The sequence below is a fragment of the Gobius niger genome (genome assembly GCF_951799975.1).
Source record: "Gobius niger genome assembly, chromosome: 9".
NCBI lineage: Eukaryota > Metazoa > Chordata > Actinopteri > Gobiiformes > Gobiidae > Gobius > Gobius niger.
This window is the reverse complement of record NC_136860.1, coordinates 19,347,630-19,374,576: the sequence shown is the minus strand read 5'-3', so window position 1 is coordinate 19,374,576 and position 26,947 is coordinate 19,347,630. Positions and strand designations below refer to the sequence as shown.

General features: G+C 40.8%; 1 protein-coding gene across 6 annotated transcripts in view; it reads right to left on the bottom strand.

The window, feature by feature from the left end:
- LOC306967403 (dedicator of cytokinesis protein 9-like) overlaps nt 1–26,947 on the bottom strand; it is a 60,763-nt gene that overhangs the window by 4,113 nt on the left and 29,703 nt on the right. For 5 of the 6 annotated variants that reach the window (XM_079562413.1, XM_079562414.1, XM_079562411.1 and 2 more), the window contains exons 2-47: nt 24,830–24,946; nt 21,785–21,874; nt 20,884–20,966; nt 19,302–19,371; nt 17,361–17,456; nt 17,142–17,276; nt 14,365–14,539; nt 13,601–13,653; nt 13,295–13,369; nt 13,009–13,149; nt 12,014–12,223; nt 11,629–11,751; nt 11,290–11,372; nt 10,778–10,900; nt 10,563–10,642; nt 10,299–10,486; nt 10,146–10,211; nt 9,988–10,080; nt 9,739–9,862; nt 9,547–9,662; nt 9,382–9,468; nt 9,218–9,307; nt 8,722–8,837; nt 8,537–8,606; nt 8,320–8,445; nt 8,168–8,239; nt 7,140–7,286; nt 6,977–7,060; nt 6,753–6,864; nt 5,934–6,112; nt 5,738–5,854; nt 5,532–5,643; nt 5,326–5,459; nt 4,093–4,201; nt 3,950–4,016; nt 3,814–3,861; nt 2,828–2,967; nt 2,194–2,309; nt 1,984–2,121; nt 1,721–1,903; nt 1,524–1,637; nt 1,225–1,440; nt 1,097–1,154; nt 923–1,029; nt 671–793; nt 479–592 (exon numbers count right to left, since the gene is read on the bottom strand). In XM_079562413.1, coding sequence (XP_079418539.1) covers nt 479–592; nt 671–793; nt 923–1,029; nt 1,097–1,154; nt 1,225–1,440; nt 1,524–1,637; nt 1,721–1,903; nt 1,984–2,121; nt 2,194–2,309; nt 2,828–2,967; nt 3,814–3,861; nt 3,950–4,016; nt 4,093–4,201; nt 5,326–5,459; nt 5,532–5,643; nt 5,738–5,854; nt 5,934–6,112; nt 6,753–6,864; nt 6,977–7,060; nt 7,140–7,286; nt 8,168–8,239; nt 8,320–8,445; nt 8,537–8,606; nt 8,722–8,837; nt 9,218–9,307; nt 9,382–9,468; nt 9,547–9,662; nt 9,739–9,862; nt 9,988–10,080; nt 10,146–10,211; nt 10,299–10,486; nt 10,563–10,642; nt 10,778–10,900; nt 11,290–11,372; nt 11,629–11,751; nt 12,014–12,223; nt 13,009–13,149; nt 13,295–13,369; nt 13,601–13,653; nt 14,365–14,539; nt 17,142–17,276; nt 17,361–17,456; nt 19,302–19,371; nt 20,884–20,966; nt 21,785–21,874; nt 24,830–24,946 — 5,220 coding nt within the window. The remainder of the gene's footprint in view (nt 1–478; nt 593–670; nt 794–922; nt 1,030–1,096; nt 1,155–1,224; nt 1,441–1,523; nt 1,638–1,720; nt 1,904–1,983; nt 2,122–2,193; nt 2,310–2,827; nt 2,968–3,813; nt 3,862–3,949; nt 4,017–4,092; nt 4,202–5,325; nt 5,460–5,531; nt 5,644–5,737; nt 5,855–5,933; nt 6,113–6,752; nt 6,865–6,976; nt 7,061–7,139; nt 7,287–8,167; nt 8,240–8,319; nt 8,446–8,536; nt 8,607–8,721; nt 8,838–9,217; nt 9,308–9,381; nt 9,469–9,546; nt 9,663–9,738; nt 9,863–9,987; nt 10,081–10,145; nt 10,212–10,298; nt 10,487–10,562; nt 10,643–10,777; nt 10,901–11,289; nt 11,373–11,628; nt 11,752–12,013; nt 12,224–13,008; nt 13,150–13,294; nt 13,370–13,600; nt 13,654–14,364; nt 14,540–17,141; nt 17,277–17,360; nt 17,457–19,301; nt 19,372–20,883; nt 20,967–21,784; nt 21,875–24,829; nt 24,947–26,947) is intronic. The other variant, XM_079562416.1, reaches the window with a different exon arrangement.

Genomic DNA, 26,947 nt, shown 5'->3' with positions numbered 1-26,947 from the left:
GACAGAAAATACATTCAATGTTATTTCATACTGAGGGATAACTAAAGCAAAACTCTTAATAAACTATATGACCTAACATGACTTAAGTGAAAGAAAGAAAATCTTGGCATTGGGACTGCCACACTGCACACCATGTTACATAATATATATCAAACTTAAAGTTGATCTACATTCAACAGGACAGCAAAAGTAAAAAAAAAAGCTAGCCCAGTCAAGCACCATGCTACACATACTTCTCGAAGCATGAATTAAGTTGTTGAATAAAGCGCTGGGAAGTGCAGAAAAAAAGGGAAGCAAAACCACAAACAAAAACCACTGCAACTTACCGCAGCCTTAAAAGAAGGAAAAAAATAATAAACAAGGGATGGTGAATTACTAAATGGTATCGATCATGCTTGAAATAAGTTTGATGTATTTCACTGCTAAGTAGCAACTAGCTGCTAAATTCCTCAAGACAATAAAACATATTGATAATTACCTGACCAAAAAAGGCCACTCTGAAATATGTTCCCAGTAGTCTTTTCCCCGAGTGCATGACCTCGGTCACTTTACTGTATGCCCGGTGCAGTGTGTCATACAGGTGAGCCAGTTTCTGTGTAACAAGCAATTAAGAGTTATTGGAAATTGAATATGAGCAGGATACAAAGTGTGAATAGATTCAGAGACGGACGTCGAAGTCCCGGCGCTTCTCATAAATGGGGATGATGAGCTTGTAGATGTCGGAGATCAGCTCGTAGCGCTCAGCTTTCCACAGTCCATCGGCACACTCCTCCAACAGCTCCATCAAAATATCCTGAAGGCCGTAAGAATGAGACAATAATATGTTGAATACAAAATGAAAAACAAAATCAGGCATAGTGGCTCACAAGACACAGCAGAGAATATGAGCCGAATAACCAGAGAAAAAACTAATTTACTTTACCTCATTGAAGCTTACATCCTGCATCCCGACATCTTCCATCATTGCTGCTTCCTCATCGATGTTCGGAGTCACGACCCGAAATGCTGAACAGCCCTGTTTGAACAAACCTGTGGGGGAGGATGTAGGTCAAATACAACTACGATACATGTACATCACAAATAAAATGAAACTTACCTTTTCTTTCTAGGTATTCAGCCACGAGCGCTGCAACATGCACATAACACATGGCCGCCTGTAGGTAAACAAAAGTTGTTTTAACCGATCAATAAACTACAAACTCATTGATGCTTGTTGGCACTCACCTCTGACAGGTCGCCGTTCTTCACGTGGATGTGAGCCATGCTGTCTAACCACGTCTTGCGCAGCTCAGGCGTGCTTGTGTAAGACTTAGCCAGACTGTACTGCAGATCCACGAGCATCTCCGGATCTCTCTCATGCTCCTTCATTTGCTCTGTGGCCATCAACACCGTCCGGATACGTTTGGTCAAGTCCTTCACATCTGATGGGAAAGCTGTGTTCTGTTGAGGAGGATAGTAAATTATTAAAACAGAAACCGTGCAATATGGCATGAATAAGGAAGGGAAAGCTATGAGTTCCTGACTTTGATAGTTTTGTCACTGTTGGCACAGGTATTGATTATTGACAAAGATTGTTGGAAACGAGTGCTTCCTATTCCGATGACATCTGCAATCAACTTACTGACCGCTATCACCACCTGGAAAAAAAGGTCAGACGTTACTATGTGGAACAATATTTTTTTAATGCTTTTAATGCAGCTCTAGGGAAATCTGCTGAAACCTGCAAATGTGTTCGGACAAAAGACTTGCGGCCAGTGTAGTCAAAGTTGCTCTTCATGAGGAAGTACAGCAGATGAGCAGCGTCACTGCGTATGGAGCTCAGCTTAGAGTTGCAACACTTGAGGATTTCGTAGCAGAATGCCGCACACATGTCGGCCCGGCCTTCAAAAAATGTGCAGGGAAACTAGAAAGGCAAAAGTCAGTGTCAGGCCTTTAATTTATAATCTTGTGCTTGTGCTAAGTCCCGAGAAAGTTGCAGCATACCTTGTAGATGAAGGTGCGCAGAGAGGTGAAGACCTGTTTCAGTGCAGTTTCTGATTGGTTGATCCTCAAAAAACAGAGGTGGACTTCAAAAACCTTCTTCATGAGTGGACTATGGCCATGGTCGGAGCATAACTGCGTCTGTGGATAAAGTTATCAAATAAAACTACATTCTAAATATAAAGTAAATGCAAAGAATGACAGTAATGCTACCTTGAATCCCATGATGAAGACACTGAGAGTGTCCAGGACGGTAAGGCAGACCTCTGTGGCGATGTTGGCCTCGAGGAGTGACTGGTTTAACACATCTGCATCTGAGTGACTGTAGACTGCAGAGATCAAGAAAAAAATATTTATAACAACAACATCAGGGAGCGAAAAAGGAAGACAGAGCTAAATAAATGAACACATATTTATCAATCAGTGGTGAGTGAATGCGTGTATATTATGAAAAGGAAACAATGATTCATGCAACTTTTAATGTACAGTTTTTTATGTGGAAAGTCTTGGTTTAGAGAGTAAAGTCAACTTTTAGCTCTGCGTAGAAGTGCAAGGACAACTGTTTAAACACCATGCTCTTAGCTCAAGCTCAAGTACATTGATAGAGCTATCAATGTATATATCATCTGTGAAGTTGTTCCACTAGAGGAAATTTCTCAGCCCTTTAGTTTCTCCCTAAAAATAACTTGATTTAATATAAAAAGTCATGGAATTAATGTCTGTTAAAAAGCCATTCATGAGTTTCTTGAATAAAAAATGTAGGAAATTGTGTTGTCAAAATGCATAAGACAAAAGGGATCACAGATCACAGGCTGAAAGAGGCTTTGACGTTTAAACGTTAACTTACTGTGGTTAAAAGTGTGGGAGTTATCCAGGCTGCTGAGCTGTTGTAAACGCGCATGCATCATTCCTGCCCTGTTACGGGACACAGGTAGAGTCTGAGACTTCCGCTCATGTGCTACAGGAGGTCCTGCCCCATCCTGGTTCCTAATGAGGCAACAGCACAATGTTAGACGGACAAGAACCAGTAACCATTAGTGAAGTATGTTATAAAGCACTTAAGTGAGAGCTTTGATGAAGTACAGACTTGAAGAGAACATGAGAGGTTTTGATGTAGAAAGTCATGCAAATTTAATTGTGCCCAAAGCACTGCAATAGAATCATTCAGGCCATGCACGCCACATACAGTACATACAACAAGGCTTACATGTGTGGTTGCATGTTACACAAAGGTACAAGCACATGCACTAAGACATGTCAGGGCAGTTCTTACCCAGGCAGGAGAGGGCAGGAGCCAGGTTTATTCATTATGTTAAACTTTTCAGCATTAAGTGAGCAGAAATAGAGACAGTGGTGGGAGGTTAGAGAAATACCCAAGGGCCTCGATAACACCAAAGTTCCTCAAATATTATCCCTAATACATAAATATACAAAATACAGTACCACTTAAAAGATATGTACCATGTTATTATTGCATCCCCTGGTTTAACAGTAAGGTTGTGGCACCATCTAGTGGCAAATACAGTATATATATTTACTGGTGCTTTGTTTTTGTTTTTGCTGTAATCAGGCAGTACGTTCATTCATTAAATCTAAAACAGGCTTTATTGTTGATATACTAGCTAAATAAAACCTTGGTGATATATTCCATTCTTTTTTTTTTTTATCACAAATTAAAGTTATTGAATTCTTATTATTTTTTTTCCTCCAGCTTTTTCGTACTTTGGAAATAGTGCTATTCTTCGTGCATCTGAAATGTTTACGTCTACATACTGAAAACAAACAAACAGAAAATAAGAAAATAAAGATCACAATCATGTAAAATGATATTACCTTGCAATGTATCGCTTCCCCATATATTTGAACTGATGAAGGCACACTCTAACAGGGAACAAACAAAACATGTGGTTATACAACTCACCTTTATAGTATATAGTATAGTTCAACAGCAGTGGGTAAAACAACTCACTCCAACAATGTGAAGAAGTCCATAAGATCAGCTGAAGATGCTTTGTTCCAGTATGTGAACAGAGCATCTGAAACAACGATATGAACATTTGTTTATTCATTTAAATCAAATATAGACCACTGTATATTGCTGTGAGACGTTACCTTCGGACATGCTTTTGAGCACATGCAGGAAGCACATGAGGAGACTCTTGATCTCAATCTGCTCCAGTTTGTCTCCTCTCAGGAGAGCGTTTCCCATCATGGACTGGTTCTAAGAAGCAAAAATCAGCGCATGGTGATTCGCTCAGAACTTCTAAACCTGACAACAGTCTAGACTTTGTCAGGATTTTATGTGTACATCAGACACACAATACTTATGAACTGTTTTCATTTTCCTCAAGTTAAGAGAGCAGCAGAGTGGAGTGAAAGCTTAACTGAGCTGTAGAAAAGTTAAGTGGAGTGGAGGAGATTACAGAAACAGAAAACATAAGGTATACTTTTACAGATGATCGAATAAAGCATTATGTGTTCATGAGAAAATGTGTTTCTCAAAGGATTTCATGGCCTGTTACCTTTATTAGACAGGACAGGGATAAATCCATAGACCTGTATTTCATTTTATACCAGTTACCACCTCATTAAACATTTGATCAATCAAAACCACATCTCACTTAAATTCATCACTAAAGCATAAAGATTGAAGATGACTCTGGATACCACAAGGAGGAGCTCACATACCACCAGTGATACACGTACCACAGTTTGAGAGCCATAGCACAAGACTATTGGCAGCACATTGTTTCATTTGAAAATTGGACATTTACAGTATATTACATTTTTTATCTTCCTCAAAGGAATAGTGCTATCATAGGACAGAACTGAACTGAAAGCACACATGAGATAAATCTCTGAAGAGCACTTGCTTATCAGTGTTCAGAGGAAGACAGAGATAAAGCCAGTGTGGTTTGGTCCAAGCTCAGTAGAACAGAGGACCAAAGCCTGAGATTATCTGGAAGTGGAAAGGTTTAGAGTAGCACACTCCACACACAGATTTGACATTCCCAGGTGGGACATTCCTATAGGACATAGAGATGCTTGTACTTGAGATGCAATGCTGGGCAATGCTTCTGGCCCAGAGAGCAGGGAGAAGTCCACAGTGACACGCTTTGGGCATTTGGAGGAAATGGACTCGAGAGGCCCAACAAAGATTGGGACAGAGACAGAGTGTCTCCGAATAAAGGTCTCTGTCTGACAGCCAACACAAAAATACATATACATTTATACTGGCTATTGACATGGTTCATTTAAACATACTGAGTTCATACATTGTATACAGTAAAGAATTTGAACTATTCATTTTGATTTATTGACAGATGTATTGCGCTTTTGATGTACCTTTTCGAGGGAGTTGCTCTTGTCATTGCTTCTCTCCAGCAGACTGTTCGCTGAGTCGGTGCTGATGAGGGAGCCCCGGGAATCTGCATTCCTCACCAGGTTAATGTTGGGAGTGGACGAGGTGTGAGATGATGCTAAGGATATTTTTAATGTTAGATTTTGTTATTTAATATAAAACAAGTTTTGTTTAACTGTGTAATGCTCACCAGTGCCTGAGATAGCTCCAAACACATCTTTATGAAAGCTAGCATCCAAAAATGTGCTGGATCTCGGAGGAGTGGTCAGAGTATTGGTGAAGAAGGACTCATCTCTCCCATTCTAAAACACAGACAAAGTAATAGTAATTCAGAATACTATGTATATATATCGTGTAATAAATTGTCATGTTGTAACCACTAGATGGCGCCCTTACATTGTTGGAATGGTTGATTGTAATGGGAGAAACCTCTTTCACATTCAGTCTGTTGACGTTTTCCTGAAGCAGACCAAACAGGGGGAGGTACAGAGTGGCCATTCTGGCTTGCTGGCTCTGAAAGCAATAACATATTTTTTTAAAACAAGGTCTTTATTACTAATTTGTAGCACTGAAGCCTCCATTTACCCTTTACCTTGGAGGTGTAGCGGTCATCGAAGGTGTGTTTAATCATCAAATTCTTCAGCACATGGATAGATATCTGGCGGATTTCCCTGAACTCCTGTAGAGCTGCATTGACCTCCCGGAGGAGCAATCCCACCAGGAAGTGATTCTTACAGAAGTCATCGGTCAGGGAGTAATCGAGCTGGAAATCTGCCGGAACGAGCAGGGCAATGAGGAGATTAGGATTGGGACAAGAAATACACATGGCCTTCTAAATAAACACACAACTATTAATGTATTAGACAAATTGTTCATCAGATTATCTTATAAACAACAGACTCTGATGTTTGACAGACTCAGTTTCTGTCAGAGCTGTTGATCCACAGCAGATTTGATTATTGAGGACAAACAGGATTAGAGCCAGCAATGATTCAAAAGAGGCAGCTGTTTTCACAAGGGTTCACTAATGTGGAAAATAGTCAAGCATTCAGACACAGAATGAGATTTAGATTTTAACAACCTGCAATGGACAGCTGAAAGAGTCCCAAATGAGTGAAAATGTTTCAACCAACAACATTTTTACAGAATGCTTGGGCAGAATGACTTTAACAATTAAAGCCCCATTGATTGTAACAGCTTTTGTTTTGATTGAGGCAGGACCAGGTTTGATTAGACAGAGCTCTGATAGAGGGTGCAGTGTTTTAAGTGACGTACAGGCAGCACACCTTACACCTACCTACTGCACTATCTGACTCCATTACAGCTAACACAGGAACACACAGGGACACAGTTCAAACACCACTTTGTTTATAGAGAAGATTAGGCAAAACAAAAAGTGAGGTCTTCTTACCTTGAAATCTTAGAATCCGGCCTTTTCCAAATGGCATAGGAAGGTTCAGTGGCACGAAGTGTTCATGATTGCACACAACACGAAGAAACTCAAACTTGAACTCGAACAATGTCTGCAAAAAAAACACCAAAACTTTTGTTTCCATCTATTGACAACTGTTGTGCTGTAAAAATGTAGTAAATTGGTCATCGTTTTTCAACAATTCTTTCTACATTTTTTTTTACCCTGGAGTCTCCCGGCATAAAAGAGTTAATGTAGTTGTTGATCTGCTTGAAAGTAAAGCCTCTGTCCATTAGATTGAAGCATCTCTGCAAAATGGGGAAAAGTGATTAATTGCTATAGTTTCAGCCCGAAAAAAACACAGGCTTTGTGTTTTTTTATTTTCACCTTGATAAAGACAGCCAGGCTGTGGTTGGCGTTTCGAGCAGCATCCAGATTGTCCTTGTATTTCTGAGTGATATGTGGCATCATCATATTGACCAGAGTCTCCACCGTGTGATGGAAGGATGCAGAAAAACGCTGATTCCTGGAAAGCTGAAATATAAAACCGTCATGTTAAAGCAGTACTAAGTAACGTGTTTACCTTACTAAATCCTTTCCGGCTAACGGGCAAAGTTAACTGCGGGCTAGCGCCACTTAAAAGGACTATACAGAGTTTAAAAATGTTAAAATGAAGTATTTTCCTCCCCCTACATGTTCCAGCCATGTCCTAATGTGTAGAATGAGCCCAGACCTGTTCACCACAACTGCCTCTAAAATCCTGCACTGTCACTCAAAAAGGTGTTAATTGGGGTCCGAAGTGCCATCATGCACAAACTTAATATAGAAGCTGCAGCTACGAACAAGACCTGAGGTGGCAGTAGTGAGCATAAAATGACGAACTTGCATCTATCCCCTTTAAACAGTATTTAAGTGATTAAGAGTAATTCAAGTTTGAGTGAAAAAAAAATACTTCCATTGTGTAACTGGATGTACAATATCCCTCTTTCCCTTTGTCTTTTCTGTAAGTGTAGAATTTACGTTAAAAAAAAACCCGCTACGACACCTGTAGTGGCGCTTATGGCCTCTAGGGGCATGAGTGACTTAATACTGCTTTAATTATTAAGCTTTCACATATCAACGCAATCATTTTGACTAACTAAGAATAGATTTATCTACGTACAATAATTGTACACAAAAAATAAACAAAAAAAAATTACATTTCTAACATATGGAGAAAGTAGAGACTAAAAGCGACGAATAGTAACAAGATTCACGGAATGAAACAATTTAAAAACAACAACAACGATTTGCTAAATATGCATCACTTTTTGATTGGCTGAATGTATCACAGATTCCAGACGTTCCATTGACTCAACAAAACAAAACATAGTTAGAACGAACGCTGATGTCGCATGTGGTTGTTATGCACATACCTTGACCTTACAGCTCTCAATCAAATACTGAGCCATGGACTTGACTAAAGCTTCGAAGAAATACCAGGAGTACTGTAGGACAAAAAGACTTGTAAAAAGACTGTAACAAAAAAAAAAAGTGTGTGAATTTGAGTAAACAAATAGTACGTCACCTTGAGCAGTTTGTTGCTTGTGAGGAAGTCGGTGGAGGGCTTGAGGATGGCAGTCATGGCTTTGGCCAGTTCCTCGTGAATGGTTCTGCTGTTGGCCGATGCGTATGGCTCCGTCTTGAACACGTACTGTGGTAAAGCGAACCAAGGTCTTAACTACAGTTTGATATTTGCAATACATTGCACTGCAGAGGGAGTTGAAGTTGGAGATTGACAATACCTTGACATATGATCTCAAGTAATGCTCCAAGCCTTCCTCGTGGCACAGGGCAACAATGTGAATCATGACTCTGAGAGGAAAACAACACAATAACATGGACTTTCTCTTAAATGAAAACGAGCAATAACAAAGACAGACTTGGAAAAATAATGATATAAATGGTCATGTAAAATACTGTGTCTTGCCTTGTGACATTGACAGCCACATCTTCCTGGGTGGCCGTGGTTAGCACCCGAAACAGCTGATTCAAGATGGTGGGCAGGAACTTGATCATGACATGTCCCTCCATGGCATGTAGACTCTATTGTCAAAGATGAAGGCACATTAATAAAGAAATCATTTAATTAGCTGTGTAATAAGGGAATTACACTCCTTTTAGAGGAACAAAGAGCTCCACAGGCGCACACAGTGTGACGCACATGGAAACTAATCTAATAACAGCAGGGCACATGTTCTAATGAGGCACACCTTATGCCTCAGTGACTGGGACAGGGCAGACCCCAGGCTCTGATGCACCAGTGCATTTGTAGCAGTCAACGCAAGTTCTGCCAAGTCATTTGGACAAGAGCCACTCTGCACTGTTGACCTGCTGTTTGACCTAAGAGTATGTTGTTAATGTGCACTAGAGTAAATGGACTATTGTCTTTTACTAAGAACTGAACAAACAATCACAAAGTTTACCTTTAGATATTTAACTAATTCTCCTCCGGGCACTGGAGATGTTGATTTCAGGCTCCGACAGTGATGAAAGAAATTGTGCAAATGCTGATCCTGAAAAAAAGTCAGTAAATTAGTCACGTTACTGTATTATTATTGTTTTGCAGAGCTCCATAGTATATACCCACCTGAGTGTAGACAGTTGATACCAAATGTGCAGATACCCTAAATAATGATTTTCCTCCGTCCACCCATTTCACCTCGGAACCAGTGTGCTGTGAATAAAATAAAATGTAACTGAACAGCTTTCTCTAACTTCCCATCTTTCATTATTTTGATGAGAATAGTTGTACCTTGGCCCCTTCCTGAGAGCTGAGGTAACCTGGGGGCAGGTTGGCAGCCACTGGGATCTGATTTTCGTTCATGATCACGCGCCCATCCTTAAGCAATGGGAGCCAGGCGTAACCCACTGAGACAGAGAGCATGCATGAGAACAGGCGACGACAGACACACAAGGAATCATCTTGTATTTACAAACGCATTACCCAGAGTTTCAACAAGTTCCCTCTTTTTGGTGCTGGCCTTGCTATTGCTGTCACAACTGATGTGGTAAAAGGTGAAGAGCAGGTGGTGCTTCTCATGTAGCTGTGTCGGCAGCTCAATTTTAAACTAAAAAAAATACAAAGTTCATTTTTATATTAATTTATGTATTCGTTTATTTGGTCGGGACAGTGCATGTTAATGAATTCCTTCATTTTGAGTAGGGTTAGGATGAGATATTTGTATATGTTTACCTCATCATAGAACTCTGGGCTTTGCTGGTGATGTAAAACTGCAGCAAAGGCATTTTTGGTGAATAGATGTCCGCCGGGTCGGCCATAGATGCACTGCGGAAAATACACATTTTATCAGGAGAGTCTTTTCTTTGTGACATTCTTGCCATTTAGTTTACCTTTAGTGACACAGCTTCTTCCTCATCTGAATCTCTGAACTCAATGCATACTGCTATATTTCTTGCCTGAGGTGAAGCACAATGAATAAAAACAGTAATTTCCACCAGCTTGTCGTAGATATCGTGTTCATACCATGTGATTTAAAGTAATACCTTTGCAAATGACTTCTGCCCGTCGTACTTCAGGTGCTTTGGATAGATGTAGAGGTGATTGCTGTAGATGGTGAAAGGCTGCGAGCATTTGGCTATATACGGGACAAACTCTTCGACTTCAAAGAGAATGCTGGCCTTCTCGCCGACGTCAAACTGCTTCACGGGGATGTAGGATGAGGTAACACAATCTAAAAACAGGCGCAGGAGTCAGACTGAAAGCACGGCACTGAGGTAAGGCTTGAGGCGGTGAGTTAAAGAGCTTACTTGTCAAGTCGGGGGCTACATTGTCGATAGTAACATCAAGATTTCCAAGGATTACAGGCAGTTTGGCCATCTTCTCTGGCCTGAGGAAGAAGGAAAAATACACGTTAGGTTGAATGCGCAAAGGGACGGAATTAAAGTAAGCCTCTTATAATGTTGCTGAAATATTGTGCTTTGGTTATTATCAGTGAGTGTACATGCGTTTTAATGGTACTAACTTTCTGAAGTCAGCCAGCAGTTTGAGCATGTCTTCGTTGGACAGCTTGTTGCCGTCTTGTCTGTACAGCGCCGAGAAACGAGCTCCTTTATCAAGCGTTCCTGAAGCATCTTTAAACAAAGGCCTGTGAGAAAGAGGAATGTTATTCTAATGGTTTATTTGGTTCTGTAAATGCCAGCACTCCCCTGTCAGAGAAGTCTACTGTAGAGATGAGAAAAAAAAAAAAGTCATCTCAACTCAATTGTTTCTACCATCATTTCCTTGTTTAATACTTTGGGAATCTATGCTCAACATGCTCTTAAGGCTCATCTAGACAACTGCAATGCTATTTTTGCAATAGTTTGTCAAAATTAAGTTATTTAAACGTTAAGTTTTGCTCCCTGTATTCAAAACAAAGCCAAAACAAATCCTTGTATTCGACTTCATACTACATATACACATAAACTGATTGCAAATCTAATTAATTGAATTCAAACATAGCAAGAATTATACTGAGAGAAAAGAAAAACATACCTTGCCGCCCAGGCAAAGGGCATCCTGTATTGGCCTAATCGGCTACATGCCAGCTTCGCATTTTTCAAGACCTTCTGTGCCACCTGGAGTGAGAGAGACGTGTGTTTTTACTCACAATGTTGTCCACGCAGACACTTAAACATCGACAATCGACACACACACCAGATGAATTTGACATGTTTCTTCAAGTGATTGAGTTACGAGCAGCGCTCTCCCTTCAGGGCACATCAGCCAAGTCAATGACTGGTCCATTATCAGTGTATAATGTGGTGTTATGCTGCTGCGAATGTGGAAGATCTGCTGACAGCAGGTCATGCAAAGGTTTTGGTTGGTCCCTACCTTTGAGGAGTCGGAATTTTTCATGTAGGGCTCTGCGCAGTGGTTGATTCCTCCTTGAAGAACCTTTTCTATTCTGGCCACTAAGAAGATATCTGGATGAGGGCAGGTTACAGAAAAGACCCCCTGGGAAGAAATAACAAAAGACAAAGTTCAAAAATACATTGGTTGCAAAATGGCAGGTGATATTGACAGAATACTGATTTCACTGACTTTACAATAAACCAGAAAAGTGTGGAAATATCCATTAAAAAAAATAGATAACACTGAAAGTTCTTTTTTTGTTGTTCCTTTTATCCACACGTTTTTACTGCTCTTTTCTTTTGTTTTGTTTCCTGTCATTGACTGTCATTCTGCTTATCTTCCAAACTTCATTGTTGCTGCTGACCTGTCTGGGATACTGCATGACGCTCTCCGGCACTCCATGGACCAGCCGGACGTCAGTGTGGATGTCTCCTCCTCCGTTGATGTACTGACTGGTGTTACTGGGCAGCATCCCTCTGACCGACGGGTGATTTAAATCCACGTGGAAGTCAGACGAGATCTTTCTGCCATTTTGGATGTCAAACAAGGACAGCGTGATGTAGAAAGGCTCAACCTGAAGAAATACAAATACAAATATTTATGGAACAGTAAAATGATTAAGTGGTTTGCTTCGCACACTTAGATGCTCGTTTTGATTTCACTTACTGGCTTTTGTAGTAATTCTTTCTCAAATCTTACTAACCAATTAGTCACTGTGCATTATTTTTACATTTAATAAAATTTTAGGCATCTATCATCAGACATTTTTACAGCTTGGCCTCTAATAGCTGTACCAAAGAGTATTTGTGGATTTGTTTTTCATATTGTGTACTAAAAAGTGTGTGCACAGATCTGCGGAAATTACTGGAATGCACGATGAAAAGATTTAGCAAAAATTTGGCTATTATATCATTATTGCAAATATTCAAGTCAGTAATTGAATATTGCAGGTTAGGTTCTTAGGCATCAAACCGAACTGGCCAAAATAGTTGGTGGGAGTATGTTGGAAAAAAATAGAAATCCATCAGTATCAGCCAAATTGGATTATGTTGACATTGACAAGAACAATAGGCTTGTCCGTGGTTTCACCTTAGCCCTGTGTTTTGTTAGCGTCCGAGTGTCATGTTGTTGTTGTTCCTGTGGAAACGATTAAGTCTTTAATAAACCCTTTTCTTCCAGGAGGACAGCAGGATATCAAAATCCATTATACGACTCTAATGCTAAACATGCACTGTGGTCGTTGTGGCAACCCAGCCCTTCACTTCCCCAATCATGAGGCCATCCGGCCACTGTGCATAAGCGGCGCTCCCGTCAGGCAACTCGGTTTTCAGTTATTAGAGCCCGGCTGGAGAGTCTTACGTTGGTCGTCGGTCCCTCCTCGTTCTCGGCCACACAGCTTTGCAGATTAAACGAGAGGTCATTGCAGTTCACCAGGAGGCGCTTGCCAAACTTCTCCTCATACTGCTTTACATCTGGCTCGATTCCGGAGAAGTCAAGTTTCTGAGAAAAAGCAGAAAATTTCTATATTTTTGGAGGAATTTTAAGATTTTGTGAAAACAATAAAGCTACATCTACTTTTAACCACTGAAATAAATCAACTTTTCAACCAAATGCATTTATCGGTGCCTGTGCCTCCCAACCCTACCTGTGTGTCTGGATCCAGTGTAAAGAGCTTCAGCCTGGTCTCGCTCCTCAGCCGTGCCTCGATGTCTCTGGCGCTCTGAAGAGAAGACAAGCATTCGCTAAATTCAACAAAAGAATTTCCTCTTCTCTGGATTTATCATTCGAACATTTTTGTGTGGACGTCGGCCCCTATCTTTTACTATTATCATGCAGACAGTGGTAAGGAGGTTCAGTGGTATCAGCAGCAAACACCGCAGCACTGCCCAACACAACACTGACAAAAACCTGGAATATCCAAACACGATGGCAGAGTATAACGCAGACCTACCTGAAAGCTGTCCATGCTGCCAGAGGAACTGTCAGACTTTCCAAGATCATCATCTGGAAGCAATACATGCAGAATATCTCAAATAAAAGACATAAATACAAGCTGAGGCATGAACTTGGCTACATACTGTACTGTATATCCTTTTAATGAAATGGCGACAGTTAGGTTTTTGCATTTTTTATTACCCATTCTGGTCCTCCTTGTGTCATTACCCCCATAGAGGTGCTGCATTAAAAGCCTAGGTGGTCTGTCTGGGGTCACTAACTTCACTCTAGGATGAAAAATGAACTAAACAGTGTGAATGAATGGGCACTCTTTTTATGTAGAGAATAAATAAACAAACAGATATATCCTTTGATTCGGCAGACGTTTATGCAGCGTTAAGTCATGTTTATGGACAAAATAGACAAGGATATTTACCACTGCAGGTTTGACATGAAAGGCAATGACGCAGAATTTGAGATAACAATGTTTAGCTCCATTTATGGCAATTGAGATGTGGTTCTTTGAGAGTCGCTCTTTATGTTTGTTAGTAAAGTTATATTGGAAAAAATTTGATTTGGAGAACCAGCATTTGTTTGATCAGCTAATGATACGGCTTTGATTTTTCTCCAGTTTGGCAGTATGGGTGATGCCTGGATCCCTGGATAGTAACTATAGGGAATTTGCTTGTTTAGGTGGGGAATAAGAGGTTCTACCAAGTAATTTACAAACAATTAAACCAAAACGTTTTCTAATCCCAAAAAATATGTCTGGACACACACCATCGTGGACCTCTCCGTTCCTCTTGTCCTGCATGGCAATCTCAAAGCTGCTGTGTAGGATCTTGTTGAGGGTGTTGATCCAGTCCTCCATCTCCCCCTCGCTGTCCGCCGCCAGTAGGTACGTGCTCTTATCCTGCATCTTCAGCTCAAAGGCAAACCTCTTCACTTTGGTATTCTGTGTGGAGGAAGAGGAGAGGCTGTGGGTTTTCATTCAAAATAAGTAAAAATTATGTGAAAAACCAAATCTGTGTCTTTAGCCACCTTATGTTTGGTTTGAAATAGAAGGATTGGTGAATGTTTTCTTTTGACTGTGGGGGCGCCATACCGAACTGCATTCTTTGTGTTATTCTCCAAAGGTAATATTGCAGTAGAAGGCAGTTGATGCATATTACTACAGAATGTTACATGTTGGTGTATGCAATGAGCGATCCATCTGTATAGATAAATTGAGTTTCTGACGACAGCTGAAATATTAGTTAGTTCAGCAGAAACTTTCCAAGCAGAAACTTTTTAAATGAAGATTTACAAACTGAACCTTTGACCTCAAGCCAAGATGAGTGATATCACTGCTCTGTTTTGCATCGTACGCCCTTTTATCATAATTCCAAAACGTTCTGTGCTGATCCAGCTAATTCCACATTTCCAAACAGGTTGATAAGGTTTGAGCTTGAATTTTAGGGGAATTTGGGAAGCCTCTTTGCTGCCAGCACAGGGTGGATTATTGAGAGGTTGAGGGTGCTAATATCTGAAAGCAGGCCAAGTAATACTTTATGCATCTTATACAAATTTAGAGCCAATCTTGATAAGTAGACTGAATGAATAGCTTTCACTACTTTCTATGCACAGCTGTGAAATTATTGATATGAGTACAGAATGTATAGTATTTCACTGATCTGGCTGAGATCAACACCTTGGCACCTTGAGCCTATATACTGCACACTCCTTTGTTAAATTGACACTCCGTGCGCTCTTTAGACCTCATTCTGAGTTTTATTTTTCTTTAAAAGGTAAAGATATCAAGCAAGTGAAGTGGAGTTACTTTTGTAGCTTTGCTGAAATTAGCCTTAAACTTTAACCACATGTTGCCGTCTTAACATAGAGCAGGATTAGTTTGAGGTTTGGCATGATGTCATTCAGTACTATTAAGGTCATAAAGTTATTTTCAAGTGTTTAAGTCATTTCACATTGCAGAAGGCACAGCTATATATGGCACAAATGATGCTATCAATGGCGCCGGGGTTAAATGATCTGCTTTGGTTCACAGTCAAAAGGGCTCTAGCTGGTGTCTAAAATGGCATAACAAGGAATTTAAAATACCTATTTGTAGAGCACTTCCTTCACACCATAAGCATATTAACTTGACCTACACTTAAAAGAATGAAACAATTAATTATTTTATACAGTATTATTGCGTGTGGGGAATTTTCAATGGGCACCCTAAATCAGTTCCCTCTTCACTTAAAATCTCAAGGGGATAATCCTTTGAAACAACTTAACTTGTGGAGGTCAGACTTAGAAATCTACAAACAAGCATCAAGGCTGCAGCTCTTCCGATTCAGGTCAAATACTCCATCCACTGACGCTTAGAGGCTGTCAGTAAAATGAGATCTTTTCCGTTCATCGACGTGATAGATAGACTCATGAAAGGTTTGCGTGCCGAGTTGTATGGGCTCGCGGACACCAGCACGTGCCATTGATTGTACGGTAAGTGCAGGGAAGTGAGGCCTCAGCATTCACCTTGTTCTCAGAGTCAGCAATATGAAGCCGGCCTGTGGGGAAGAGCCAGCTCCGGTTTCAGGGAAGTATACAGGGAAGGGATTTGTTTGTGCTTTGTCAAATGTTTGGCTGCTGCATTTTAGCGATATTTACCAAATAATGTAGGAAAAATAAAGGAATTTGGTCTATTATTTTTAAAGTGGGTTGAATTTTGAAGAATATCTGCAAACCATGGCTAATTATCGTATTCGTCATTAATAAAATATTTTCCTATTCATATGCAAATCATTTACAGAGCACCCAAATAGATGCTGCATGGGTTGCTAAAGTTGCGCTGCCCACTATGTCTGGATAAAATACTGAGCAAAGCTTTGTAAATGTTTTCTAAATGTTTAAGTATTAGTCAGTGCTTTACAAATGCAAGTAAAGATGCACCAATCCAGCGCTTTTGCTTCTGATACCGATACTGGGGTTTGAGTATCTGCCGATACCAAGAGATTTTCTTAAAAGTGGCTGAGTGAAAAAATGAATTGACTCTTCCCCATTGTAAGATCAATAAAGTCATATTTCATTGTCATGTTATAGATCAATTATATCTATTGATGAACTCTTGGATAAACACCTTGGGTATATGACAGGCTTTGGGTTAATAACAACTCACATGAAGTGATCTGAGCGCTAAAATACAAACACTTGGCTTCAGCAGTGGTTATTGTATTTTATTTGGCTACTTTAGGTATTTCTATCATAGTTTTTGACCCAGCCTTGAATAGTTTTCGTTACATGCACCCGCTAGCTTTAGCATGCTATTGCTAACCGCAGAATTTTACTAAATCAAAAATACATTTGCGAAGGTTAAAACTACTCACTTAGATTTAGGTGGTAAAAGTTTGAAGGCGTTGAGAGCCAAAACTAGTATCGGTTCAGTATCAGATATTTGTCGCCGATACCCGATATTGTATTTTTTCCAGTATCGGCTCCGATATCGGATCAGTGCATCCCTAGTTACAAGCTGTTATGATGAATGAAAATAGCTTTTTGTTTCTCTTTTTTTTCTGTACCTGAACTACACCCATGCAGGAGTCCAGGAAAATGGTTCCTTTGGGCTCTTTGGAGATTTTCTCATCCTTGTAAAAGTTGAGGTTATAGGAACCGTCGCCCAGCTGTGTTAGATGGAAATACCGCCGCTTGAAGGACTGAAAGAGAGAGTAAAAAAAAAAAAAATCAGACAAAGAAGCCGACAAGAGCTTATTTTACAAGAACTGTATCGGTTCCCTTACCCTCATGGTCACGCTGATGGCACTGTTCATGTTGCCTTTGGAAAGCCAGCCATGTTTGTTGAGCCCGTCTTTTTGTGACCCTAGGGAGGCTGTGTCCTACAATAATCAAAGACAAATTAAGACGTTTTTTAACATATGACCCCAAACTCTATGAAGTAGTGGTTGAAGTAGTAATAATAGGTTTCCTGCTAAAGTGAAATTCGAGATACTGCTCATAAAACTCTTAGAAGAACCATCCCAGAAACACAGGCAGCACATCACGAGGCACTGTCAGACTCTAATCTCCACTGTTTTGAACACACCCTCTCACGGCCTCAGATCTTTGTGCTGTGAGACGACACAGAGCCTAACCCGATGTACGCCTGCCTCCCTCAGAACAAGCACGCACAGGAACATTCAACAAACTGAGCTACAGCCCAAATAAATAACCAGGGGTTCAGTACGTGGATCTCACACTGCATGAGATCACCACCTTTTGTTGGCGCAGACCAAGTATGACTTTACACCGAGCTATCTGCACAAATAAACCAGTTTTGGGGAGTAATGAGGGGAGAGAGAAGCACTGCATAACAGATTTGTCAATGTGTGTCAGTACTTTGGGAAGAATATAGCAAGAAGTCAATGGCCTTTCAAGATGACTGTGTTCTGGTCCAACATTTTGGTCGAACAAAGCAATTGGGGGCTTTAAAAGTGCTGGCGTGGATTCCAATGTCTTCACCATGCCTATTGGAAAGCATAATGCAGCCTGTGAGTACTTGTCGTCAGTGTCTAGACAACTTTGAACAGTCCCAGGAGAAGCAGTACAGTGTCCAGGAAAAATTAGCACGCAGATGAAAAAATATCCCATAAGGTTTGCAAACAATTGAGTTCAAAAGACAAAACTATTAGAGTCATGAGTTAGTTATGGGAAATGACAAAATATATTGACAAAATATGTATTTTCCTGATGAAGCCGAGTTGTAACGTTTAATGAGGAGCTTTTGGTAATTGCTGTGTATTGTATTTTAGTAATATAACAATAAAACGTGAAAAATTATACATTTAAATAGTCAGTAAACACAAACTATAGCTCAGAGAATAACCAAGGCGTTATTATACAGTATTTGACCTTTGGGGGGCACTGTTTATCATTACCCACTTAACCTCTTAACCCATGTCTTAAGTGCATTTTCTCCAGTTCGGCTTTACCCAAATCTAAGAGCTTATAGGCCAGAGTAACGCCTCACAGATCTCTTTTCATTGCTTTTCAATCACATTTTCTTCACTTTTCTGTTGCTTGTCACATGTTTGGCACTTTTTTGTCGCTCTTTTGTGGTGTTTGTTGTCACATTTTTGTCATTTTTGCATCACAATTTCGTCGCCTTTTCGACACTTCTTTGTCACTTTTCCGTCGCTTTACTTCTAGTCTTTGTCACATTTTTGTCAATGTTTTGTTGCGTTTTTGTCACTTTTTTGGTGTGTTTTCATTCTTCTTTCATTCAAGAAGTTTTTTACATTTGGGTGAAGCCAAACTGGAGAAAATGTGCTCAGTTTTAAGAAAAAAAAACTGAATTCAAAAAAATATATTATATTGTAGGTGAAATAAAAACTTGACATATACTGTCAGTCAACTGAGTTCTTAGATCGGGGTCTTCCCTCAATCCTTCCCTAAGAAAAACAAACAGTGACATAATCTGCGCAGAGCTCACACCCTCGTCTCATTAGCCCGACAGGAAATCCACAGTCTGCGAGGAGGTGAACGTTTCATTGTCAAAAGAGATTCTTGTTTAACTTGGGACGTTGTTAACTGGAAATTACCCCTCATTATATATACACCCTCCACTAATGTGAGCAATTGCACAAATCCGACTAACTGCTGCAAAGAGAACCGGAAAGCCAGTATAAAGGCGGGTATAAGCTTGAAGAACAAAACAGAGAAGTGGAGATGGTTATAGAAAGTACCTCATCTTTGTCAACATCCTCATCCACTTCGAAGACATGGACAGCCAGTTTATCAGGCCTCGACACTTTGCTGCAAAAGCAAGACATTAGCATTAGAAATGTAAACATTTTTTTAAGAAAATCAACTCGATGCAGCATAGACCGAATACTGTGACTTAAAGCAAGGATCATATTGAAAGTGGTTTTAGTTAACTTCTTAACCCCCACCTGAGCCAAGCACATTTTCTCCAGTTTGGCATTAAAAGCTTCTTGAACAAAGCGTCAAAATAGAGACAAAAACAAGGGTGAAAATACAGCAAAAAGTGAGAATAAAACGCCACAAAAGAGCCACAAAATAGTGACAAAAGAGCGAAAAAAAACGTGCCAGGAAAGCAACAAAAATGCGATTAAAAAGTGACAAATACACTCCAAAAACACGACAAAAAGGTGTAAAAAAAAAGTAGGGAAAACATTTCAGAATACGACAAAAAAACCTACGCAAACTTGACAAAAAAAGGAGACGAAAACATGACAAAAATGGACAAAAAATGGCAACAAAAAGAAGTCACAATCACTTTTGTAGGTCTTAGCTTTCAAATTAGGTGTTACTCTCTCCAGTCTCTATAGTCTGTCCGTCCATGGGAGTGGATCTCTCCTTCTGCCGGGTTTTTGAGTTTTTCCTTGTGCTGGAGAGTCTAAGGACGGGGGACACCCGTGCCGCTCGTCGCCACCTGCTGCTGGCGCTTATTGGACATTATGTTTGCCTGGATACTTAATTCACCTTAACTTTACATTGTCATATTTATTGCTCTGTTTTATTGCCTTAATGTTCGGTGCAGCCGTGTGAGGCAACTTTTGTTGTGATATTGGGCTATACAAAACCATTAAACTTAAACTTACTCTGGCCAAGAGGCTGTACGCTCCAGTCGAGAAGCTTTTAGATTTAGGTAATGCCGAACTGAAGAAAATGTGCTCGGTTAAGGCGGGGGTTAAGAGGTTAATAGAAGGTGAGCAGCAACAGTACTTGTGTGATCATGGTCATATAGTAGAGGCAGTAGTAGTACTACGGCAAATACAATATTGTGGCTACTTATGCTTGCACAGATTAATTTGAGAATGGAACAGTTCTCTCTTCGAACAATAATTCCTAACAAAATGATTAACAAGTTGGAAAGGCCTCCCTCGAGTGACAAAGAACAAAGCAGTGTCGAAAGTGCGCCACTGTTTGTATGACCCTACGCGTTCATCATCACATCTATTGTTTTTACTTCCCTGAATTCCCAGATGTGGAGATGGGCCAACGCGAGTGTCTTCCCGCATTTTCACATTTGGCAGTCACACTAATATTGTTCGGGGAAACGACAATGTAACAATTTCACCACATCACGACAATGACAGTGTTTTCCAGGCAGACACACAAGTTGGGCAATATCCCCAACGCAAAAAGGAAACACGCAGGTAAATGTAAAGTAGGGCAGGCTTCCTTGTCATTATCTCAACGCTGTATGTTGACAGCTCGTCGGCTACACTTGGATGGCGCAGTCCAATCACTTTTGAACAAGGAAAAACACCACATTGACGACATTTTTTTCCATCAACTTACACAGGCAGCTGTCTGAAGTCGCCCGAATAGTCCTCATACTTGTAGTTGACAACATGCCAGTCTGACTTGTAGGTCTTAATGCACTGGGGGGAAAAAAATGAAAGAAAACTATTACAAGATGTACATGTTGCTTGTGATATTCATGTCTGCATAGTAATGGAGACACGAGACAACACTATGGAAGCAATTCAGTGATATCCATTGTGAAATAACCGTTAGTGCAGCAAATTTACATGTCGTTTACTTTATACAACCTGTCTTCTCCATTTAAAACAAATCCGTCCCTACATCAACTTTAATTTCAACAGGCAAACTTGGAGTCTCGTGGAAGCAAGACATCTGTTGATTGTTATGGTCAGTGATGTGAGCAGAACAGTGGTTATCTCTTCTGCAGAAGTACGTGCCCTTTACAAGAAGTGAAACCCAATGCAACTCGATGATGAGGAGAGCGATCGGAAACACCAGGCTCCTGCTGTGATGATCTGCACAGCTGCCCGAGTGATGTCACCACATGAAAGTTTATGAGACTGGACACATTGGCCTTTGACCTAGAGGATGCAAGTGTAGAAAGGCACTTCATCTAGCTTAAACTCAAGAAGTGAGAAAGCACAGTGATAGATGATGATGAATAAAGAAAACACATTTGCTATTCTGACCTTACACTAGATGTACAGTGAATCTCATGTTTAGAAGTCTTAGTATATGCTTTAAAATCATTGTGTCGGGCAAAAGGATGTTTACTAAAATGTGAAATGCTTTACTTTGAAGTGGCAGTATAAAATGTGTTAAGTTTCCAGCTGCAAGCACATATTTTGTTGCAACCAACCTGCAACTTTTGTGCTTTTTTTTTTGTGGCAGAGCGGTTTCTACTTCACAACAAAGTGTCTTTGAAACCCCATACCTCTTGGACAAACAGGCTTTGGGCTTCTCTCTCTGCGTTCTCAGGCACCGTTGAAAAAACTGTCCTCCACTGCCGCCTCAAAGTGCAGATCTGAGGACAAAGCAGATAACACTTGTATAATTAAGACAGTCAAACTGAAACCTATGAGACAAAATGTGCATTGTGAACAAGAATGAAAGTAATGATAGTCAGTGGTTATCAGTGTGGGGTCACAGCTGGACACTGCTCCCACATGTTTTTACTCAGTGCTTGAGAAAGTGCATGGGTAGCAGTGAGTTTGTGGGGGCCGGTTGATTATTTTTCCATATGATTCAGCTGTAGGAGCTGCAGACACACCCTGTCTTTGGATCTGTGCCAATGATCTTTATTGTCTGACTAATCAACAGCTCTGCATAAAAAAACAAAATAGAAAAACTTGCTAACAAAATCTGAGAAGAATTGTAGGTTTATGGCAGGGCACTTTAGCCTGTCTTATATCCTGACACACACACAACCCAAACGTTTCAATCAGACTGAAATCAACTGTATCAGTATGTGATAAAGAAAATGCAGCATGGTAATTATTGCCCGGTTATTTTACAGGCGGTGAATTGTTTGTCACGCTATCGAATGCATTTTAAAGTAGCCCTTGAATTAGATCCTCCAGGGAGGATTAGATAAAGTGGAAGTGTTTGAAGTGTGTAACCACACATAATCCCGGAGAGCAGAAACAATGAATGCAGCCATTAAGTGGCCACATTTCAACTGACTTTATGAAAAGCAAACCAATGAATTGTGGGATTGTGCAGGTCAAATGCTCATCAGCTGTATGACCTGGAGCCACGCAAACAATACACAACTCATGCGTATTCCCAAAACAGTAGTGAATAGTGACTGTAGTAAAAATAACCCCGTGCTGATCATCCACACTGGAATGTACACACACACCACAAATATGGGTATCTTATTGAAGGACAAACAAACAATATAATGCTTTGTAATTACAATGGACTAAACGACTTCCAGGATCTTATGTGTGAATGTGCGGAGTCTCCCTTTCCTCTGTGTTTGCCAGGTTTCCTCTGAGGAAGAAGCTAATCGGCACAAATTAAATAGTGTTTGAGGTATAAGGAGCCAGGATGCAGGTTGAAGGAAGCTCTAAATTGGAGAGCAGGTCACGACAGAGCAACAGAGGACACTGTTAAACTTAACTCAACAAGACAGAAAACCCCTGTTTTTGTTGACTTTTGTTTCTACTGGTGCATGGGTTTTATCATGTGGCACTTAGTCTCCTCTGCAGTCTAGGTTTCTTTACAGATAAGATTTTGTCTTTGCGCTTTTTTCTCTCTTTTGAGTTGGTCTTTGTTGAGGTGGGTGGTAAGAGGTTAAACAGAGTGTATTTTCTTCGGTTCGATTTGACCCAAATCTAAAGCTTCTGGACTGGCCAGCATAACACCTCATTTGAAAGCTAAGGCCTAAAAAAAGGAATCTAAACTGATCTTTTTCTTGGCGCTGTTGCCTTGTTGTCATCACTTTTTTCACTTTCTTTTTCCATCTAATTTTTGCCACTATTTTGGTTGAGTTTTTGTCAATTTTTTGCTGCACCTTCATCGTTTTTTATGTCACTTTTTGATATGTTTTTGTTGCGTTCTCATGCTTGTTTTCGTCCTTCCTTCCTACCTTCCTTCCTACCATCCTTACTTCCATCCTTACTTCTTTCCTTCCTTCCTTCCTTCCTTCCTTACTTCAAGAAGCTTTTAACTGGAGAAAATATGCTCGGTTAAGGTGGGGGTTAAATCGACTAGATTTTTAGACCTTAAGAAGAAGTGACAAGCCTACAGCCAAAGACAGCGACTGGTGGAAATGCGTATTACTGTTAAACTCGCTGAATACACTTTTAACTGTATCATACATTGCACCATTCCAGTTTTTCTCATTTTTGTAGCAATGCCTAACTTTGAGATGGTCCGATAAGGAACACATCTGGGTTCTTTCCTGCATGATTCTTCTTTAGCGCTCTGGCTTCAGCATGCCCTCCTCAATTAACTTTGCCTGTGTGTGCTGAGGTCATGTCGCGGCTATACATTTCCACTAAAAGCCCCCGACACATATAGCAATTGTCCTTGACGCGGGCAGTTAGCGCGGGAGAGCACAGAGGCTAAAACAGATGTGAGCTTCAGTCAGCACGCGGGACGCTAGTGTTATTCTGAGGCGCAGTCACCTGTCGCCCCCGACTACCAGACCCCTCTGTTATATGCGTGTGCAGTGGTATGTAGCAGGGTGAAGGGAGTCGAGCACAAAGGCACAAAGTCAAGGCGGCTGCCACTGAGCACCAGCTGTTCGCTCTTGACAAGAAGTGACACTGTGTAGCCACTGTACAATGTGGCATGACAGAAGACTTTTTTTCTTTGTTACCACACTGTTGCTTTAATATACATGAATTATTGCTTCCCCAGGGACAAGCATCATAGTTTTATATCAGTGAGGTAACAATTTAGGGAAGAAAAAAAAAAGTGTGTGCTCACAGACACATGGAATTAATGCCTCTTCGTAAGTCACTTCCTATGAAATTCAAATCAATTACTTCGAGACCACAACAGACATAAGCGTGTTGAAAAACAAAAGTAGTAAGAGTACTGCCAGTTACAGTTACATGAGGATCGTGGGACAGTGCTTCAGGGTCACACTGGACTTCCTCACTGCAGATTTCCATTTGGCCATTCCCATCCCGGTGTGAGGTTTGCACTGTGTAATATGGAGGGCGATAACACATGCTCTGTCATAACACTGGAGCCTAATAAACAGATGGCCTCTGACCTGCCTCTGGCTTACAAATATACAGTCAAACCTCACCCTGCTCTCACAACACTGGAAATGCCCGGGCAGCGGAAACCACAACAAAAGACTAATAAATGCAACAAGCGTGCAAACTGAGAGGGGCAATTACAATATTCACTTTGAAACAATGCACAATCCTCTCTGGGGCAAAGGATAAACTCTTTTCAGGCCTGTTGTGGAAATGTATGAAATGTGAGGGTAATTTAGGAGATAGATTGTTGGACTCACTTCAAAGTCCTCCAGAGGGAACTGCAGCATGTCCCGTAGGACATCACTGAGGATCTGGGTTTTCCTCTGCACCAGCACATTCTCATAGTCCAGAGGCTCGATCACCTTTGGCTTCACCTGTGGACACATGCCTCTGGTTAGTACAAGAAAAAAAAAAGGTTTGCGAGGGGCAAGAAGAATTAAGAACATTCGGAATAAATCAACGCAAAATCAAGACAAGCACATAGAAAACATTGCCACTTTACCCATTACAGAGCCGGCGCTGGGCCTTCTGGGGCCCTGAGCAAAAATCCACTCGGGGGCCCTACAGTACGCATCAAAAGGCTATTTGACGAAGAGCGAGTCCATTTACGGTCAAAAACAGTTAAAGTTGTGCAGAAGTGCAGGGCAGAAGTGGAACATAACCTCAATTACGGCCCTGCCCCGCTGCGTGACAACCACTAACCACTAAGCCACTGTCAGACTGGGGTTTAGGACGACACTAGTCTATTTCCCCCACTTTTTAAAACAGTAAATGATAAAAGGTCACATTCTCTCACCGCTGGTCCCTGACCCAGTTTGGGAACCACTGACTTACAACTAACTGAAACCTGCACCTGACGGTTATATTTTTTATTTTACCACTGAGAATAAGTTTTAGATCAAGCACATTCTGAGAGCTAGAGTTACTGAAAGTAGGCAAACTGTGCTCATGGGAACCGTGTTGATTCAACTAGGTGGCGGAGTGCATGAAAACATTTCTATTCACCTAACAGGTCTGATACTCTACTCGAAACATCAAGAAGATAGTTCAAATGAGTGTGTGGTCGATGCAGCCCCAGTCCGAAACATTGGGCCGGGAGACGGGAGAAAGCCGCGCAGGATGCGAGCATGAGGCGAGGCGAACACCGGGAGACAGACCGTGTGGAGACGCGAGTGAAGAAGCGCTCACGCGTTGGGAGGGTGGTAGGTCTCTCCTGCTCATGAGTGAGCGCTGCCTGTCAGACAGCCTGTTGCCGTAACAACGCGCTCATTAATCAGCGAAACAACACCGTAATTTGACTGAGATGCGGGGCCCTTGCGGCAGAGCGGGCCCTACGCAACTTGCATAATCTGCGTGTAGGAAAATCCGGCTCTGATTCATTACAATAAAAAAATACAAACAATGATGAAAAGATATCACGGAAAAAAAGCTTAGCCCATTTTACAAAGACAAGAATGGGTCATGGTCAACAGAAGACAGACTTGCTTTTCACATTAGGCCCTCTACAATTAGTCAAATGCTTTCCAGTAGGGCCCGACCGATATGGATTTTTGGGGTTTGATATAAAGGGGGTTGGCATGGCCGATAGCCGATATACTGCATTATATATTAATATAAAATATTAAATATATATTAAAAATACTGTATATTTAATTTGACACATTTTTATTTATTTTTTATCTTTCAATTAATTTGCTGATGCCGATGCACCGCTGATACATTTGGCCAATATTTTGAAAAATGTCTCGTCTATAATCCTATGTCCTATGCTTCTAAACTTGCAGTTGGCTCTTCAGAGGGAGCTTGTTTGAAAGACAAAAATCCGATTCCAAAACAAAAAACAGCAAGTCTCTATCTCTTATAAACAAACGTCTACAACATAAAACACACTGTTGTACAAACTTGTGACATCGCAATGTTTCTCCGCCCCCCTGAGGCCTAGGAAGAGCCAGAGATTGGCCAATACCCAATATTGAAAACACCCAAATATTGGCCAGATATCGGTCAGGCCCGTTCTTTCCAGTGTCCAAGTCTTACTCGGGGTCCCCACTTCTGAAACCCACCCCTTTTTTACAGTATTCACTAGACTAGCTTGTGACCCCTTGAGGAGTGTTTACAACTCAAATAAATATAATATGGTAAATAAATGAAAAAAAAAAAAAAATGTACACATTTGCTCACTCAATGCAAATGACCCACTAAAGCTCTCTGTATCACTGACACATACCCGGCTTAAAGACAGTCACCAATAGATGGAAGGCGGGCTTTTAACACATGCAGATGATGGAGCATAAATCTAAAGTTGCTAAGTGCACAATGTACAGTGACACATCTGGGATTGATATTACTCGCATGATGTCAGTGAAGTCATGGAA